Below are 17,779 nucleotides of genomic sequence, written 5' to 3' on the forward strand. Positions count from 1 at the left end.
TTCTTCTTATTGGTGTCCTTTGGTAGTGGTTTCTTTGCAGCAATTCCACCATGAAGGCCTGATTCACGCAGTCTCCTCTGAACAGTTGATGTTGAGATGTGTCTGTTACTTGAACTCTGTGAAGCATTTATTTGGGCAGCAATTTCTGATGCTGGTAACTCTAATGAACTTATCCTCTGCAGCTGAGGGATTTCTGGGTCTACTTTCCTGTGGCGGTCCTCATGAGAGACAGTTTCATCATAGCGCTTGATGGTTTTTGCGACTGCACTTGAAGAAACTTTTAAAGTTCTTGAAAATTGACTGACCTTTGTGTCTTAACGAAATGATTGACTGTCGTTTCTGTTTGCTTATTTAAGCTGTTCTTGCCATAATATCCACTAGGTCTTTTACCAAATTGGGCTATCTTCTGTATACCACTCCTACCTTGTCACAACACAACTGATTGGCTCAAACGCATTAAGAAGGAAATTAACTTTTAACATGGCACACCTGTTAATTGAAAGGCATTGCAGGTGACTACCTCATGACACTGGTTGAGAGAATGCAAAGAGTGTGCAATGCTGTCATCAAGGCAAAGGGTGGCTACTTTGAAGAATCTCAAATATAAAATATATTTTGATATGTTTAACACTTTTTTGGTTACTACATGATTCCATATGTGTTATTTCATAGTTTTGATGTCTTCATTATTATTCTACAATGTAGAAAATAGTCAAAATAAAGAAAAACTCTGGAATGAGTAGGTGTCCAAACTTTTGACTGGTACTGTACAATTTTTTTTCTTCTGATTTTGCAGAGGGTGATACAGTACCCTCAGCACCCCTACTTCCCACCGCTATGTATACTGTATCTTTATTGCTCTGCTTCAGTCTAATTCTATGAAGACTATGGCGAGGAAATATGAAAAGCCTTTTGTTGTGAAATGCACTGCCTGTGTCTCATATTCCGTCGGCAAGTTTTGTCTCAAATGCTGTTTTCTGTCTACTGACTGCCAGTCTCCTCTCCCTGTTCCTCAGACGACTCCTTCTCCCACTACTCTCTCTCCGTTCACGGCTGCCGTCTATCTCTTTTCTACTGGCCCGACGTCTCCGCTGCGCGGCCTGTGAAATTCCTCTGGAAACTGGAGCAGGTGCTATGGGAATGCTGCTGGATGAGGCTGGAACAGATTTTCTTCAATTAACAGTTGCTAGAAGGAGAGCTATGAGTGAAAGAGCCATACAAAAAGGCCAACGCTCACTTAATGCCAGTTGCAATTGTATTTATTTATTTTTAAGACAACTGCATTAAGTAGGGTTACTAACCAGGGCTCCTGATCTCAAGGCAGACTCGCTAGCTACAAGGGAAAGGGAAGACCTAGTCAGTTACACAACTGAATGCATTTAACCGAAATGTGTCTTCTGTGTTTAACCCTACCCATCTGAATCAGAGCGGTGCGGGGCGCTACTTTAATCGACATCATCGGCACCCGGGGAGCAGTTGTTGTGGGGGTTAACTGATTTGCTTAAGGGCAGAACAGCAGATATTTTCACCTTGCCGGCTTGGGGATTCAAACATGCAACCTTTTGGTTACAGTCGCAATGCTCTACTTGCTAGGCTAGGATATTTCCCTTGGGGGAATTTGTAAATATGGGAATGGACAAAGTGCAAGGGGATTGGGAAGAATAGGATTTGGATGAGAGGCAGGGGCAGAGGGGATAAGGGGATGGTGGGGTTGTGTGGAGGGGGGACTAAGTGGTTTTGGCTGGGGTTACTGGTCGTAGACAGCTTAAACTGGGTAGGATTATAGGGGCCAAGCTGATACAGATAAGATTTGGCATATCCCTCTGTCTCTCTTCTGCAACAATATCTGTTACAGTGCTCAGTCTGGTGTCATGGGTGGTGTTCAGTAGAAACAAAAGGGATAAAACATTTAGAAACATTTTGATATTATATGGGATACGTTCATGTAGCACATCTAGTAGATCATTTTTTTAGTTCTCCTGTTTTGTGTCTGCTGTACACAACCCAAGTGTTCAGCTGTTTCTCGACCTCTGACCTATTGTGTCTTCATGTCCTTCTTTCCTCGCTAGGTGTGTGACAGCGAGTGGCATCACCTGTCCCTCAGTGTCCAGTTCCCCTCTGTGACACTGTACGTGGACGGAGTCACCTTCGACCCCGCCCTCATCCACGACAACGGAGCCATACCCAACCCTGCCTCACGACAGCGACTGGTCATTGGCGCCTGCTGGGGTAACGATTGGTTAAACCAAAGACAGTACAGTATGAAGATTGGTGATTTTAGCCTATCACACTTGTAGGCGATGTCATGGCGATGTCGGCAAGCTAAGCTCACGTTATCGTGTCTAACAGTCGTCTGGTGGTGAACTGTGCAAATTAAAGGCACTCCTTCAATATAAAGTTGTTTTTCACAAAAATTCAAGCGTTTCAGTTTGTCACTTTCACGAGGTTGGAGTAATAATGTTCAACTACTTAAGATATTGGCTCGAGTCTAGGTTGTGCCTTTAGATTTCGAGAAAATAAACAACTAAGGAAGAACGTTTTTACTTCTCTCATTGACTTCCCAAACCCCGGCCTGGTCTGTTTGACCTGTTTCACAGGAATTACTGGAACACGTTGCGATGTTGCTTCTCTGGGTTTAGAAACTCTGTGGTTAAACCTTACGCTACCTAGAACGGTTAAACCTTACACTGCATAGAACACCTGTCAGCAAATTAAGGATGCCTAAGTGGGCCACACTTTACATTACAGAGGTCCTATACTAGAGTAACTACCAGTTGGATAACTAATAACATATTATTCTATATATATATATTCTATATCTATATAGCTAGTTAACATGAATGAATTAGAAATGTCACTATTAATTACATACACATATAGATACCCTGGAATGATGGCAATGTAATGACAAGTGTTGCTAATGAGTGGTAGTTGATGAGAACATGGCAAGGAAAAGATCACAATAATGTACCACAATAGACAATGGAATATATTGCTTTGGCAATACATTTCTTGAATAGGTTACAAGATTACAAAAGAGCAACGCCTGCCCCAAAATAGATTTTTGGCAGTTGTCCCAGTTCACGTTTTTCTACAAATGAAACAGTTCATAGAACCACATGTTCCAGCACGCCAATGAAAGCAATGCACACACACACACACACACACACATATATACAGTGCCTTGCAAAACTATTCAGACCCCTTGGATTTCTTCAAATTTTATTGGGTTACAAAGTGGAATTCAAATGTATTTAATTACCATGTCAAGAGTCTACACAAAATATTGTAATGTTAAAGTGGAAGAACAATTCTAAAATATAGTTGTTGCGTAAGTATTCAGCACCATGAGTTCCTAATGTCTGGTATACTCAGGGTATAAACCACAGCGTAATTATTAACTTGACCATGCTTAAAGAGATATTCGATGTCTGATTTGTTATTGTTGCCCATCTAACAATCACTTCCCTTCTTTATGAGGCTTTCAAATGCTCCCTGGTCTTTGCAGTTGAATCTGTGCTTGAAATTCAATACTTGGCTGAGGGATGTTTGAGGGATAGAGGAAGGGTTAGTCATTCTAAAATCATGTCAAATCCTATTATTTCACATTCCATGTAACTTATTACGTGATTTGTTTAGCCAAATGTACTCCTTAACTAATTAGGCTCAGGGGCTGAATACTTATGCAACAACTATATTTTAGTTATACATGTTTATTTATTAAAAATAAATAAAAAATGTCCTTCCACTTTCGCATTTGAGTATTTTGTGTAGATTGTTGACAAAAAAATGACAATTTATTTTAATCCCACTTTAAAGTACAATAAAATGTGAAGAAATCCAAGGGGTTTGAATTCTTTTGCAAGGCACTGTACATACACACATACATACACACACGCCAACTGACACCGAAAAGCATGGCATTTCCCTCCTCATTCACCTAATTATATTTGTGTGAAATGCTCTGACTGCCTCTCCATACTCTATTAATATCAGGTTAGCCTGCCAGTTACACCAGCGCTAATCGCTAAAATGGAACACACCAATTAGAGCTGGAAATACACCCACACGCACATTCATGGCTACTGTCTGTGTGGTTACCAGCTGCTGGGAGATTATGAGGGTATGACACACCTTTGTCAGATTTACACATTTATTTTCCTTCTTATTCCGTTTTTTTCACTCCTTTCTCTTTTTCCACTCCGCCTCTTGCTTTTACTAACCATTTATTTCTCAACTCACACCTGTCTTTCTCACTTCTCTCTGTTATCCTCTACCCCTTCTCTGTCTTTAAAGGCCCAGTGCAGTCAAAATTCAGTTTTTCTGTCTTTTATTTAAGTGATAATGCCTGAGAAGCCAGTGTTTGGAGGATATATTGGCACGGGTGTTATATCTTTCAAACACCGGCTTCGAGGGCATTATCACTTTTATACAACAGGTTACCAACATATTCAAATAATGATTGACATATTTTTATTAAAAATATTATTTTGGTGAATTTATATATACTATTTCATCCTTCCACAAGATATAGTCCCGACACAAATCTAGGGTTGCTACTCAAGCCGATTGGTCGTTCGTTCTATCGGTTCGGTTGCTAGTCGTTCAGTCTTTTTGTTCTGTACCCATGGACGTTTGTTCTAAATGTTCTATTGCCATACTGAGCTTGGGATCGTATTTGAATATTGAAACAATGTTACAAATGTCGGAGAGACAGACAGCAAGGTTTATACAAATCTCCGCTGTTGAAAACTAAATGTTATCCTAAAAGAAATGTTAGATCATGTCTAAATGCTTTTTATAGTGGAGATCAAGTTTATAAATTGCTTGACTGGGCTGATGAGACAGTGGATTGTGCAATCAGAAGGAACAGAGTAAATAGGAATTTTAACATCTTAGATTTAGCCGGTGGTAAATTTTGGAATAGACACCGGCTGGAATGCGGTTTTAACCAATCAGGATTAGACCCACCTCTTGTATAAATAATATTTTACAACAGCTGATGAAACTTTTTATCAGTGTTATTTCCTGATAGTTGCTGGTTGAAAATACAATCTACACAGGGCCTTCTAATCAGAAGGTTTGCATGGGCGGGAGTTTTGGCTTTCCATGGTGACATCACCATGCTGTAAATTGGTTAATAGACCAATAACAAAGAGAGTTCCAAACCTGACTGCATGGGGCCTTAAACTTTCTTATTTTCTCCCCACAGAGACAGAAGATAAACAGAAGAACATCCTTAACAACACCATCCATGAGGGGAAAGACACAGGTGACTTAATTGTGTGTGTGTGTGTTCGTTCATGCGCATATATGTCTGTGTAAGCCTGTGTGTGGGTGTTCATCTTTTTGTGTGTGTTGACTGTGTTAATTTTGTTTCTGGTTCTTTAGGGAAGTATGTGGGTGGTTACCGTGGACTGTTGTCAGGGGTGACGGTGCGTCCAGGGAGTGTGGAGCCCCACAGTGTGGTGGAGTGTCTGTACGCCTGCAGGGAGGGGCTGGACTTTGGGGACCTGGAGACCTTGGGCTCAGGCATGAAGGTAACCTCACCCTGCTGAAGAGGAGTCCTATAGATCACTGTCTCACTTGGCTAAGGCTTAAGAGTGGGCTTTGACACCCAGAATAGTTTTTTTTCTTAATCTAGGTCATGGCAACCAAACGGGTTTTTTTAACCACTGCTACAGTATATGTCCTACTGAGATTGTTGTGTACAAAAGGGTTATTTTCCCCCTGATGTATATGGAGTCTACTGCATAATATTTTTCTGTGCATATGCAAAACATTTTTTTTTTTTTACAGTCAATCAAAACTGAAGTCCCAAAACGGTGGTACTGACGAAATATATAAAGAGAATACATAGCCGGAATAAACTGTGTGTGTGACTATGAGGGGTGTGCAATCTCGGAGCATGAACTCTTGACCTTTGACCTTTTAGGTGCATGTGAACCCCAGTCAGTCTGTGCTGGTTCTGGAGGGTGATGACATTGAGAGCTTCAACAGGGCCGTGCAGCAGGTCACCTACAGGAACTCTCTCCGCTTCGCCACCCCTGGAGTCAGGCCACTCAAACTGACCACCTCCCTCAGGTACACGCTTGCATGTACGTGCACACACACACACACACACACACACACACACACACACACACACACACACACACAAAAACACACAGAGGACTAAGTGATCTCGCTCTCCGAGGCCGACGTGAGTAAGGGCTTTAATCAGGTCAACACTCGTAAGGCCGCGGGGCCGGCCAGTTCCAGAACGTGTTCTCAGAGCATGCGCAGAACAAATGGCAGGCATATTCACGGTCATTTTCAACCTCTCCTTGTCCTAGTCTATAATCCCCACATGTTTTAAGATGACCACCATCGTTCCTGTTCCCAATAACTCTGAGGTTCCTGCCACAATGTCTACCACCCTGTAGCACTCACATCTGTCATCGTGAAGGGCTTTGAAAGGCTGGTTATGGCACACATGAACATCATCCCAGACACTCCAATTTGCATTCCGCCCCAACAGATCCATAGACGACGCAATCTCAATTGCATTCCACACTGCCCTCGCCCACCTAAGAGGAACAGCTATGTGAGAATGCTGCTCATTGACTACAGCTCAGCGTTCAACACCATTTTCCCCTCCAAGCTCGAAACCAAGCTTTGGACCCTGGGACTGAACACCTCCCTCTGCAACTGGATCCTGGACTTCCTGACGGGCCGACCCCAGGTGGTGAGGGTAGGTAACATCACCTCCGCCACACTGACCCTCAACACGGGGGCCCCTCAGGGGTGTGTGCTTAGTCCCCTCCTGTAATCCCTTTTCCCCCATGACTGCATGGCCACGCACAACTCAAACACCATTATCAAGTTTGCTAACAACACAACGGTGGTCGGCCTGATCACCGGAGACGATGAGAAAGCCTACAGGGAGGAGGTCAGTGACCTAGCAGTGTGGTGCCAGGACAACAACCTCTCCCTCAACATCAGTAAGATCAAGGAGCTGATTGTGGACCCATCCACATCGACAGGGCTGCAGTGGAGCGGGTCAAGAGCTTCAAATTCCTCGGTGTCCAAATCACTAAGGACTTAAAATGATCCGGACACATTCGTGTAGAAGGTGCGACAGCGCCTCTTCCACCTCAGGAGGTTGAAAAGGTTTGGAATGGGCCCTCAAATCCCAGTATATCACTGGGGCTGAGCACCTTGCCATCCAGGACCTCTATATCAGGCAGTGTGAAAAGAAGGCTGAGAAAATTGTTAAAGGCTCATGCCACCCAAGCCATAGACTGCTCTCTCTGCTTCCGCACGTCAACGGTACAGGTGCATCAAGTCTGACACTAACAGACTCCTGAACAGCTTCTATCGCCAAGCCAATAGCTAACAAAATGGCAACAGAGACTATCTGAGTAGAGACTTTTTTAGCACGCTCTCTCTGCACACTCACAAGACTCTACACTCTCACACACACACACACACACTAACTTAATTTGCTCACACACATAACATGCACACACATGTATACTGACTACACGCTCACATACAATCATCATATACTCTGCTACTACTCTGTGTACCATATATCCTGATGCCTAGTCACCTTACCCCTATGCATATCTACCTCTATCACTACAGTATCCCTGCACATTGTAAATATGGTACTGGAACTGACCATGTATATAGTTGACTTACTTTCTCGTGTTCTTCTTATTTTTATTTATCATGTGTGTTTTTGCTCAACCTTATGTTATGTTTAGTACTACATTGATATTGATGACTGCATTGTTGGGTTGAGAGCTTGCAAGAAAGGCTGTACTTGTGCACATGACTTTAAAACGTGACACTTAAACATAAACAGGCACAGACACTGACAGTGCTAGTGCACACAAGCTAGAAATGCTGGTGAAAAGAGGCCAAAGAAGGTCAAACGTAATGTCACAAAGAATGCAGCAGTGTTCCGGAGCTGTGGACGCCGGTGTCCAGGACTGCTCAGTGGAAGGGAGTTGTTCATTGGACGTTGATCTCAATAAACGTGGACATGGCTAGAGTAGTTGATAAGCAATGCTATGGAATGAAAGAGCATGATGTTAAAGGAACGGCGTCGTCCCAAAGTGCCATTAGAACCTGGGGTTATCTTATCTTTGACTTGTGTTCTGGTTCGCAATTACTTGTATCATATCTCTAAAGCCATTAATTCACCACAACCTATCCTCTCTGTGACAGAGTATTTCAGCCGTGTTGATGTAGTGTGGGTGCCAGTTTGTTTCTGTCTCGTTTTGGATATTTTTCATTGTCTATCCATTGTTTAACACCATAACATCATTGAAGGTTGTCAGGTACCCAGGCTAATGAGGAATGAAATAATTTGTTAATCAATTTATTCAAAGGTTCTTATATAACTTGGGGGTAGAACGTGTAGACACCTTTTTGATTGACCCTTTACCCCCCATAGTATCCATGCACACTCACAGGGCCCTACACACACACACACACACACACACACACACACACTGTCACTCCAACACACACAAACAATCACTTCATCCTTTGCTCACTGACACATAAAATGCATGTACATTTATGCTGACTCTACACACCCACTCACATACAAGCTGCTGCTACTCTGTTTATCTTATATTATGTTGCCTAGTCACCTTACCCCTATACATATCTACCTCCATCACTCCAGTGTCTCTGCATGTGTAAATATGGTATTGGATATGACTTTTTAAATATTTCCTGTATATAGTATACTTACTTACAGTACTTACTTTATTGTGTATTTTATATTTCTTATTATTATTTCTTGTGTGTTCTTTTCTGGTAATACATTGTTATTGATTTTTGCATTGTTGGTTTTGAGTTAGCAAGAAAGGCATTTCACTCCGCTTGTGCATGTGAAACTTGAAACTTTTACTCTGCAAGTGTACCAGAGCACAAGGATACGCTGTTATGTTGAATGATATCATCCCTGTGCAAGGAGTGGAGCTTGATTTGCAGATGATATGAGTCACGGTCTTTTGCTCAACTAGGTAATCTAGCCTTGGGTAAGAGGAAGCACGGTTGAAGCACATAATCTTGAAACAGTCATTTTTTTTAATGCCACAGTGTATCGCAAGTTGTATTACGTTCATGGATAACCAGACATTTTTTGTACAATTTTTGGATTAATGCACCACATTGGCCTACACGGGTCCTTTTTTATCCACTTTGTTGATTTTAAATATTTATGCACTTTGTGAAGTGCATGTAGGTCCTATCTATCAATGTTATTTTGTATCTGACCCATCACAGGAAGTGATGCAACAACAGGAAGTCCTCATGATCTAATCCTGTATGGTAGAGCTATATAAATGGCTGTGCTTTATGTTGTGTTTTTAAGATTAGTCAGATTTAAGGTACAACAGTGATGTGGTGTTTTTACGCTTGTTTCGAGATCTGTTTTCATGACTTTGTGGATTTTCTTTTGCTTGTGTTTTTAAGATTAGTCTGATTCCAGGTCAGGAGGTTAGTGGCTTTTCTAGTGTGTTCTTCAGTCTGATTATCAGTTAGTAGTAGGAGGGGATGTTTTTTAATAGTGGTTAAAGATAAGACTGATTTGAGGTCAGCAGTTCCTCCAGATGGCTGACAGCAGGCCCTTGTGGAGAGTCAGATATAGCAGCCGCTCACTGAAAGAGAGAGAGATAGTATTACTGCAGTTCCAACACTCACACACTAAACAACTGAAAGCACCACTTGAATCATAAATCAAGTACTGAATTGCCAAATAATAATACCTTTTCAAAGTGCTTCTGAAAAGTGGCACAATTAGTGTCCGCTACTAATTAGTATCAGACAATGCATGCAATATCATATAGTCCAGGGGTTTTCAATCCTGGTGCTGGAAATCCACAGGGTGTGCAGGCTTTTGTCCTAGACTAACATTAACACACCTGATTTGGCTAATCGTCAAGTCGTAAAACTGTTTACTTATAGAGAAATAACTGGTACCTTACCCCCCCCCCCCCCGTTCCTCTCTCTCTCTCTCTCTCTCGCTCTCTTTCTCTCTCTCTCTCTCTCTCTCTCCCCTCTCTCTCTCCTCTTTTCCCTCTCTCTCCTCTCTTCCCTCTAGGTGTTTCAATGAGGAGAGTTGTCTTACGCTCAGGCAGTTGGAGGGCTACCTGGTGGTCCTTCAGCCCGATGCCCCTCAGATCTCCCTGTCTGGGGTCGGCCCCCACCTGGCCCGCCCCGCGCCTGAATTTGAGGGCCCCCGTGGTGTACCCCTCTTCCCAGAGCTGAGGATCGTGTGCTCCCTGTCTCATACTGTTAACACAGCCGCTCAGGGCATGGAGGGAGGAGGTGAGCTAGCAAACAGCCCTTCCATGAATACTACAATGAGGGGGTAGAGACTAGTCCAATCACATCAATCTAATTAATTTGAGAGCATTTTGCCACCATTTCTACTGTACATGGATTGATGCTTCTAAAAATAATTATGGGAGCACGACTAATTTACATATGGACCATTGTCTTGTCGGAACACATTATATCATCAATCAAACTGCGCATATTTTACTTAGAGTCTAAGTAAATCTCAGCCTGTTTTTAAAAGTCATACAGGGCTGAAGCCTGGATCTCAAACTTACAAATCACTTATTTTTCTTACACCTGCTTCTATTTCCACTTGCTAGCAGTGCCGCTTAATTATATGTCTGCTGACAAATAATGTGAAGTAAGATCTGTCTTTCCTCCAAATCTGATTTGAATTGGGGTGCATGTTTCCTACCCCTGTGAAAGTATGTTCCCAGTCATATAGTTGGCTTGGTTGTTTAGCAACAAAACCGATGCATGCGCACCTATGGGGCAAAACAGACTGGGTTGACTTCGAGCGGGGCGGTAGGTATCCTAGTGGTTAGTGTTGGGCCAGTAACCGAAAGGTTGTGAGATCGAATCCCCCAGCTGACAAGGTAAAAATCTGTCGTTCTGCCCCTGAACAAGGCTGTTAACCCACTGTTCCTAGGCTGTCATTGTAAATAAGAATTTGTTCTTAACTGACTTGCCTAGTAAAATAACAAAAAAAAAAAAAAAACATTGTTGACAACATGTAAACTATATTCCGTCTCCAATGTTTATTGAATACATAAAAACATTTGCCCAATGAGCACTTGTTGTCTCTCAAATAAATTGTTACAGTTGTTGGTTAGCTAGCTAGCAAATTTTAGCCATTGACGTGAAATCAGTCAAAACACCTCAGAACTAGCTGAAACGAGTCACTTACGATTCCCCACAAGGCAGTTTCTTGTAATTGTTTGTAGCTATCCGGCCATCCAGAATCACAACAACTCACGGACTTCAGCTCCATTTTTAAAGTGTGCACATCCTCAGCTAATCCATCTATACATATATTCATCACTGACCCAGCCCCCCTCCACCCATCAACTTCCCCCAATGATTGTGTGCTTGAATACTAACTAGGACCACACAGACCCTGTACTATTATTAGAAGTGCTTTGTGCATATGAGTATCATATGTATGTGTGCAATGGCTGTATATTGGAGAGGAAGCACACATCTGTGTGTGTCATCTGTTATGAGGACGATGAGGGTTATGTTTGTCATCTGTTATGAGTGTATCTGTTATGAGGATGATGATGATGGTTATGTATAAGAGCCTCTTCCTGCATGGGGTCTATTCAGGTCAGGACATGGTTGATAAAGCTGTGTAGCAACAGAGAAAATAGTCTCTGCCAATGCTTTATCTGTGGCTCACTACCTAATCTATTATGTACTTTATTCTGTCTCTCCAAAATGGGATAGTTAATCCACCCGGCCACTTAATCCACCCGGCCTTAACCCCTCCCCCGTTCCCCGTGTTCTCTCGTCTTTATCTGTAGTTTTATACTATTGGGTAATCAGTCATTAATGTGCTGTTTTTTCTGTTTTTCCCTCCTTTTAACTGTCTGCTTTCTCTCTCTCCCTTTTTTTCTGCTTTGCACTCTGCCTTTCCCCTATTTCCATCTTTTGACCTCCCTCTCTTGCCTCATTCTCTCCTCCATTCATCTCTCTCCCACCATGAACCCCAGCTCTGATGTCAGACGCCGTGGCCCACACTCTGGACGGCTGTGAGGTACAGCCCCTGGGGGAGGAGCTAAACCCAGAGAGGGAGGAGCTCCTGGTGGACATGGATGCCCTGAGAGAGAGGGGTCTGGAGATAATCAACACCACTGCTTACATCGCCATCACAGGTACCGCTCATTTCCCCTATTCGGTTTTATTTTAAAGACCCACTTCAGCTAGGTTTAAACTGTTTTCGTTGAAAAACGATATTCCAAGTATAAATACTAAAAAATATATGTTTTGAGCAACAACAACAAAAATGTAGGCACAGTTGCGAAATTCAAGGAGTTGGTCTGTTGGGTGCGCTCTGATGTCATCAGCCTCCCCCTTGCTTGCGTGAGCTATAGAGGACAAAAACGGAAAGGCTCATCCCCTCACTTGTGCCATGTAATAAGGAACCCTGCACCAGCTACTGAAATGCACCTTTTGATAAATTATGTGCTAGTGAGGCTGGAGTGGGTCTTTATTTCCAAAGAAAAATGAAGAAAGGTTTAGAAAAACTGCACTAGAGGGATAGTCTGTGTGCTGAAGCGCTTCATTTACTGCCCACAGTGACATTCAGCATGGTGCAATTAGTTGGGATTTTGAAATTACACATAAGGCTATGTTGCATATTGCGTCGCACCTCTGTATCACGTTCACAAACTGTAGCATTATCTTTTCGCCATTGAACTGCCCCTAAACTTCCTACTCTCTACCTCTCTCTCTCTCTCTGTTAGGAGCTGAGTCCATCTCCGTGTATGAGGATGTCCTTCGGTCCGTCCGTTACCGGCTGGCTAAAGGCTCGGCCCGCTTTGAGAGGCGGTTCCGTCTGTCCTGCTCCGAGATGAATGGCAGATACACCAGCAACGAGCTCACACTGGAGGTAACTAATCTAACTGACCATAGAGGCTGTAATTAACCCAAAATAGGTTAGCAAATAAGCTTCAATGGGGTGTACAATACTAGGGCACTAGCTAAGTGGTTTTAACCTAGCATTTGATGGGTAGAGGGATAGCACAGCATTAGTTCAGTGAGTAAGAGGATCTGTGACAAGGCTTCTTTTTCTTATTTTTTCTCTCTTTCACTCACTCTGTCTGTCCATCTATATATTTATCCATCCTTGCTCTCAGGTGAACTTCCTGCACTCCCTGGACAGTCTGTACCACCCGTCTCACCTCCTGGCCTCCCAGCAGCAGTTCCTTCACCCGTCTCATCACTCTGGGGAGCTGAGTGGACACACCCTGCCTAACCCCCACCGCAACTCAGGTTTATACACACTTCATTTTCCTCAGTATTAATGTTGACCTTTTTCACTTGATTTACCTTTTACAGGAGAACTGTGCTCTATATTCCTGAGTACATCCGTTTTGCTCAATGTTAAATCCAGACACATAAAAACAGATGGATGAAGGTATCTCTATACCATCCCATTTTATTTCTATTGGGAAATCCCCTATCCACTCTCAAAATAGAGATTCAAAATACCACAGGTTCATTTTCACCACAAGATGTCAGTGTCACTGACATTAATGACAGGTGGTGGCTGTAAGATTCATATAAAACTCTTAATTTCCTCTGACAGTGGTGCCAGGAGCGGCCACAGTCATCATCATGGTGTGCGTGGGCTTCCTGGTTGTCATGGTGATCCTGGGAGTGTTTCGAATCCGCTCCATCCACCGCCGTGGCGAGGGTGCCAGGGGAGGGTCTAAGGAGGATAGCGGCCAATGGGATGACTCTGCCCTCACCATCATCGTCAACCCCATGGAGGTAAAGACCTAACTGTGGAATTGAATAGATTTGTATTTATTTATTTCAGTGTGGAAGTTTTGAGTTTGGTTTAAGAGGAGAGACGATTTATTTGAATGATAATTTTGTAATTTATTTCTCTCTCTCAGTCCTATGAGTCTCGTATGGGCATCTCAGCCGACACCGAAGGTGAGGGGGAGGAGGACGAGGAGGTGGTGGAGTCACCCGATGACGCCAACGACGACCAGCGAATCATCATCAAGAAAGAGGGCAGAGACAGCAACCCCCGTCGCTACTAAGCCAATCGTCTCTCTCTCTCTGGAAGAACTCATTTCCACGGAAACCACAAAACGGCTCGCCACTCACCTCAACGCGTTTAAATATCGAAAACTGCTGACACCTCTAGTCTATGGAATGTAAAAGTACAACAACGCACACTGTATTACCGCAACACCACAGCACCATTAGTGATCTATAGCCAATAACAGGGCATTGAATCTTTCACCACGTAAATGTTCTACGGCACAATATATACAGTATACTCTAACCGCCTGACCAAAACAACAAACAGAAATTGTATGTGGTGCACTAATTCCTAACTCACAGGGAATTGACATTGTCCTGGAAGTCTGTGTGAGACAGGCCGGACCGAGGCTACATAACTTAGTTGTGAAGTTAGGATTGTATATGTTTTACTATCGCTATATCACACTTCAGACACCTTTGCCCACCACACAAAATGAATATTGAAGCAATCGATTCACACAAAGCCTTGTGTAGGCCCTTCACATATAGACACAAACCCTGATCCTGACGCTATCCCACACACCTCTAGATTTAATCTAGTTGTCTTTTTGCTGCACAATCTCTCTCTCTCTCTCTCTCTCTCTCTCTCTCGCTCTTTCTCTCTCTATACATTCCTCAACTTCCAAAAACACGACCCCCCCCCCCCCCAGATCTGACTCCAGCACAGTTCCACATTTATAGTAACCTTAATATGGAAAAACATACAGTTATTGGGTTATAGCTGATTTTTACATAGTATGTACGATGTGCTTCACATACTGTATGTGATGTGCTGAATTAGATCAAATAAATTGTCCACGGAAAAGTGTACATTTTCAGAACTTTCCTTTTGTCAGGGTAGACTTTTAAATGTTAAATCGTATTGCTTGGTAGAACCATTTCATTGTAAGGTTTTGCAAGACAACCAAACAGGCTGACGATAAGGGCATAGAGTAACCTCTGACCCTTACCACAACCCCAGTGACTCGACTGAGCGACCTCCCCCCACCCCATTGCACTCTCACCACCCACCGCTCTCGTAACAATCTCACTACAACAACGACACACACGCGCCACAACACCTGCTGTATCCAGAATGTCAGCTCAGCTTGGGCAGTTTTGATTGTATTACATTTTCTGTACATACAATTATTGTTATTATTATTATTATTGAAGTCAATGCTTGCTCTCTGTCTGTACTCTTAAAGAGGGAGCTGCATATACATATTATTTATTACCAGCTACACTGTTTTATCATTTGACCAGCTGTTGTATATTTTTAAGGTTACACCATCAGAATACGGAGTAGTAATAATAATAATAATAATAGTAGTAGTAGTAATAAGGATGATGATTCCTGACTTGATGAGTGTATTCATTCGTGTGTTGAATTGTTGTAATTTAAATCGTGTTCATATCTGAATCACAGTAAATGGAGGGAACATTGGTAAATAGCTACTCTCATCTCTTTCTCTCACTCCTTCCTTCTTTCACACCTTAGAATATTCTCAAATCGTTCTCTCTTCCTCAGCTCCTCTTTCCCTCTTGTCTTTTTATTTTCGGGCCAGTCCCCACCATCTCTTTGGTCTATTGGAATTACCACCTCCCTCCATCCCTCCCTCACTTCCTCCCTCTGTGTTTATTGCTGTCTGTCTGTGTGTCAATGTGCAGTGATAAACTTGTCAGTAAATAAAGCCTGTTTTTCAGTGTAATATTATGGAAAACAAATTGCATTAATTACTTATATTATTACTATTGGGACATTAACTTTAATTATTGATACAATGATAAAATGGATTATGAAGATTATTGATAACTGTCTGAAAACATTTAAAAGTTCATAATAAAACACTCTGATGAGGTCTAAATGCTGCCTGTTTTTTAAGTAAATAATCCATTTGAAAATATTTCACAATCACTACCATCTTCTGAGTACTTTTTGGATGGTTTGAGAGAATACATAAATTCCTTGGTAAAAGCATACATATATCAGGAATAACCAGTTTGAGACAGAAAATGATGTTGCCACAAAGCAGGACAAATTTGTTGGACTTTGCAATTCATTCATACCTTGCGCAATAATATACGCAAACCTTGCGTACAAGGTCAATTTTACGCCCCTTTCGTTACATTGTTTCACCATTGTAGCCAGAGATTGCATCTTAATCGAACATTATTAGAATGTTACAATAGTCGTTGGCATAAATGGCAACATCGATTTGCAGCGTTTACACACGCACAAACTCGTTCTGCGCACATTCCGTATTGTCTGTCATTCAACGTCTACGTCGACGCTGTTCGAGAATACGTCTTGCAGGATTAGCTGTGCGTCTGTGTAGATTTTTGTGGGTCATGGGGGAAAGAGCAGGAGGTAAATAAAGAGACACGCGCTAATGAACACGGGTAAAGATGTACTTTCACACTCAGTAGCTTTGCTGGTTTCTTAATGTGCCAGCTATTTATTATTTTGTAAGTAGACAATTAGGAGAAGAGGATAGTAGGAAGGTCTACAGTCAGCAGTAGGTGGTGGTGAGTAAAACATTATGCTATCATTCGAATAATGGTCTGTCACATTTTTGTAGCTAACTTGCTAGCATTTGGTCATCAACGTGCATTGTAGCAAACGGGTAGCTAGCCACGTAACTAGTTAGCGTTCAATATTTTACTGAATATATTTTGCAAGCTCAACGCTCTCTAACTAACCATAATTAGCTAGCTACACCCACTAAACACTAGATACGCTAGCTAACTAACTAGCTAGGTAGCAGTACATATATTGTGTAAAGTCAATGTGTATCGTTACAGTGCTAGTTGGGAGGACATTAATTGATGTAATGTGACCATATGCATCGAAAATTGGCTAAGACATGACTCCCTCTAAACTTTTGTGAATGAACTATTGCCATGGTGTAGTAGGATGTGTGCAATATAGAACTAGTTAGTATAGTACCTACTGCTATCTGATGGCAATGGTTCGTTTTATGGTGCTCTTTGAATTCTCAACTGGTAGTTTTCAGGTAAAAGCATAGCAATGCTAACCTTATGTTTTCAACATGAGAAAGCATCATAACATTTTCATGCACTCAGTCTTAACTTGAGAAGACAACTTATATGTTGCTGTAGAGCCAATATAGTTACAGCATGCTGTCATACAGTGCCAAGTATGACACAAAACAAGAAATACCTACTAACTGAATTAAACCCCTGCATATTCACTCATTTTGGGACCATACATATTCATTAAGACTGTCTCTTCTATCCACAGTATTGCACATCACATGGATGTGTGTGTGTGTGTGTGTGTGTGTGTGTGACAGTGTTTATTAATATCTGTCTATAATCCTCTTACCAAGGCCCTAATCATACAGCATCTGTTTGGGTCAGCGGAAAGAAATGCTTAAATCTAAACCCTAGTGTAGCTACTGGACCACCTGTGGACAGGGTACAGCGTTGTCTCCCCTTATTTTCGGGCAAGATTACCTGCAGTTGTGTGTGGTGCCGTTCATTCTTGAATTGTAATAAGATGGTGGAATGGGAAAGGGCTTAACTTCTCAGCTCCAGGACTGACTGCATTATAGAAATTGTCATAATTGTGTTTGTCTGAGAGGTTTAGTGAAGTTGAGTAGGCCACTATCTATGTACATCTGTTGTTGGCCTAGATCACATATGTCAGAGT

At 42.2% G+C, this 17,779-nt stretch overlaps 2 protein-coding genes across 5 annotated transcripts in view; both read left to right on the forward strand.

Moving 5' to 3' along the window:
- Window positions 1–15,971, forward strand: part of LOC129837074 (calsyntenin-3-like) — a 36,508-nt gene extending 20,537 nt beyond the window's left edge. For both annotated transcript variants that reach the window (XM_055902977.1, XM_055902979.1), the window contains exons 9-19: window positions 1,017–1,129; window positions 2,070–2,229; window positions 5,213–5,272; window positions 5,392–5,540; window positions 5,936–6,084; window positions 10,106–10,332; window positions 12,057–12,218; window positions 12,810–12,955; window positions 13,203–13,338; window positions 13,655–13,839; window positions 13,968–15,971. In XM_055902977.1, coding sequence (XP_055758952.1) covers window positions 1,017–1,129; window positions 2,070–2,229; window positions 5,213–5,272; window positions 5,392–5,540; window positions 5,936–6,084; window positions 10,106–10,332; window positions 12,057–12,218; window positions 12,810–12,955; window positions 13,203–13,338; window positions 13,655–13,839; window positions 13,968–14,117 — 1,637 coding nt within the window. In that variant the 3' untranslated portion in view covers window positions 14,118–15,971. The remainder of the gene's footprint in view (window positions 1–1,016; window positions 1,130–2,069; window positions 2,230–5,212; window positions 5,273–5,391; window positions 5,541–5,935; window positions 6,085–10,105; window positions 10,333–12,056; window positions 12,219–12,809; window positions 12,956–13,202; window positions 13,339–13,654; window positions 13,840–13,967) is intronic.
- Window positions 15,972–16,293: 322 nt separating this feature from the next.
- LOC129837221 (peroxisomal targeting signal 1 receptor-like) overlaps window positions 16,294–17,779 on the forward strand; it is a 20,172-nt gene continuing 18,686 nt past the window's right edge. The window contains exon 1 of one of the 3 annotated variants that reach the window (XM_055903209.1): window positions 16,294–16,632. The gene's annotated coding sequence lies outside the window, so the exon portion shown is untranslated. The remainder of the gene's footprint in view (window positions 16,633–17,779) is intronic. The other 2 variants (XM_055903206.1, XM_055903207.1) reach the window with 2 other exon arrangements.

Source organism: Salvelinus fontinalis, chromosome 38, assembly GCF_029448725.1.
Source record: "Salvelinus fontinalis isolate EN_2023a chromosome 38, ASM2944872v1, whole genome shotgun sequence".
Classification (NCBI taxonomy): domain Eukaryota; kingdom Metazoa; phylum Chordata; class Actinopteri; order Salmoniformes; family Salmonidae; genus Salvelinus; species Salvelinus fontinalis.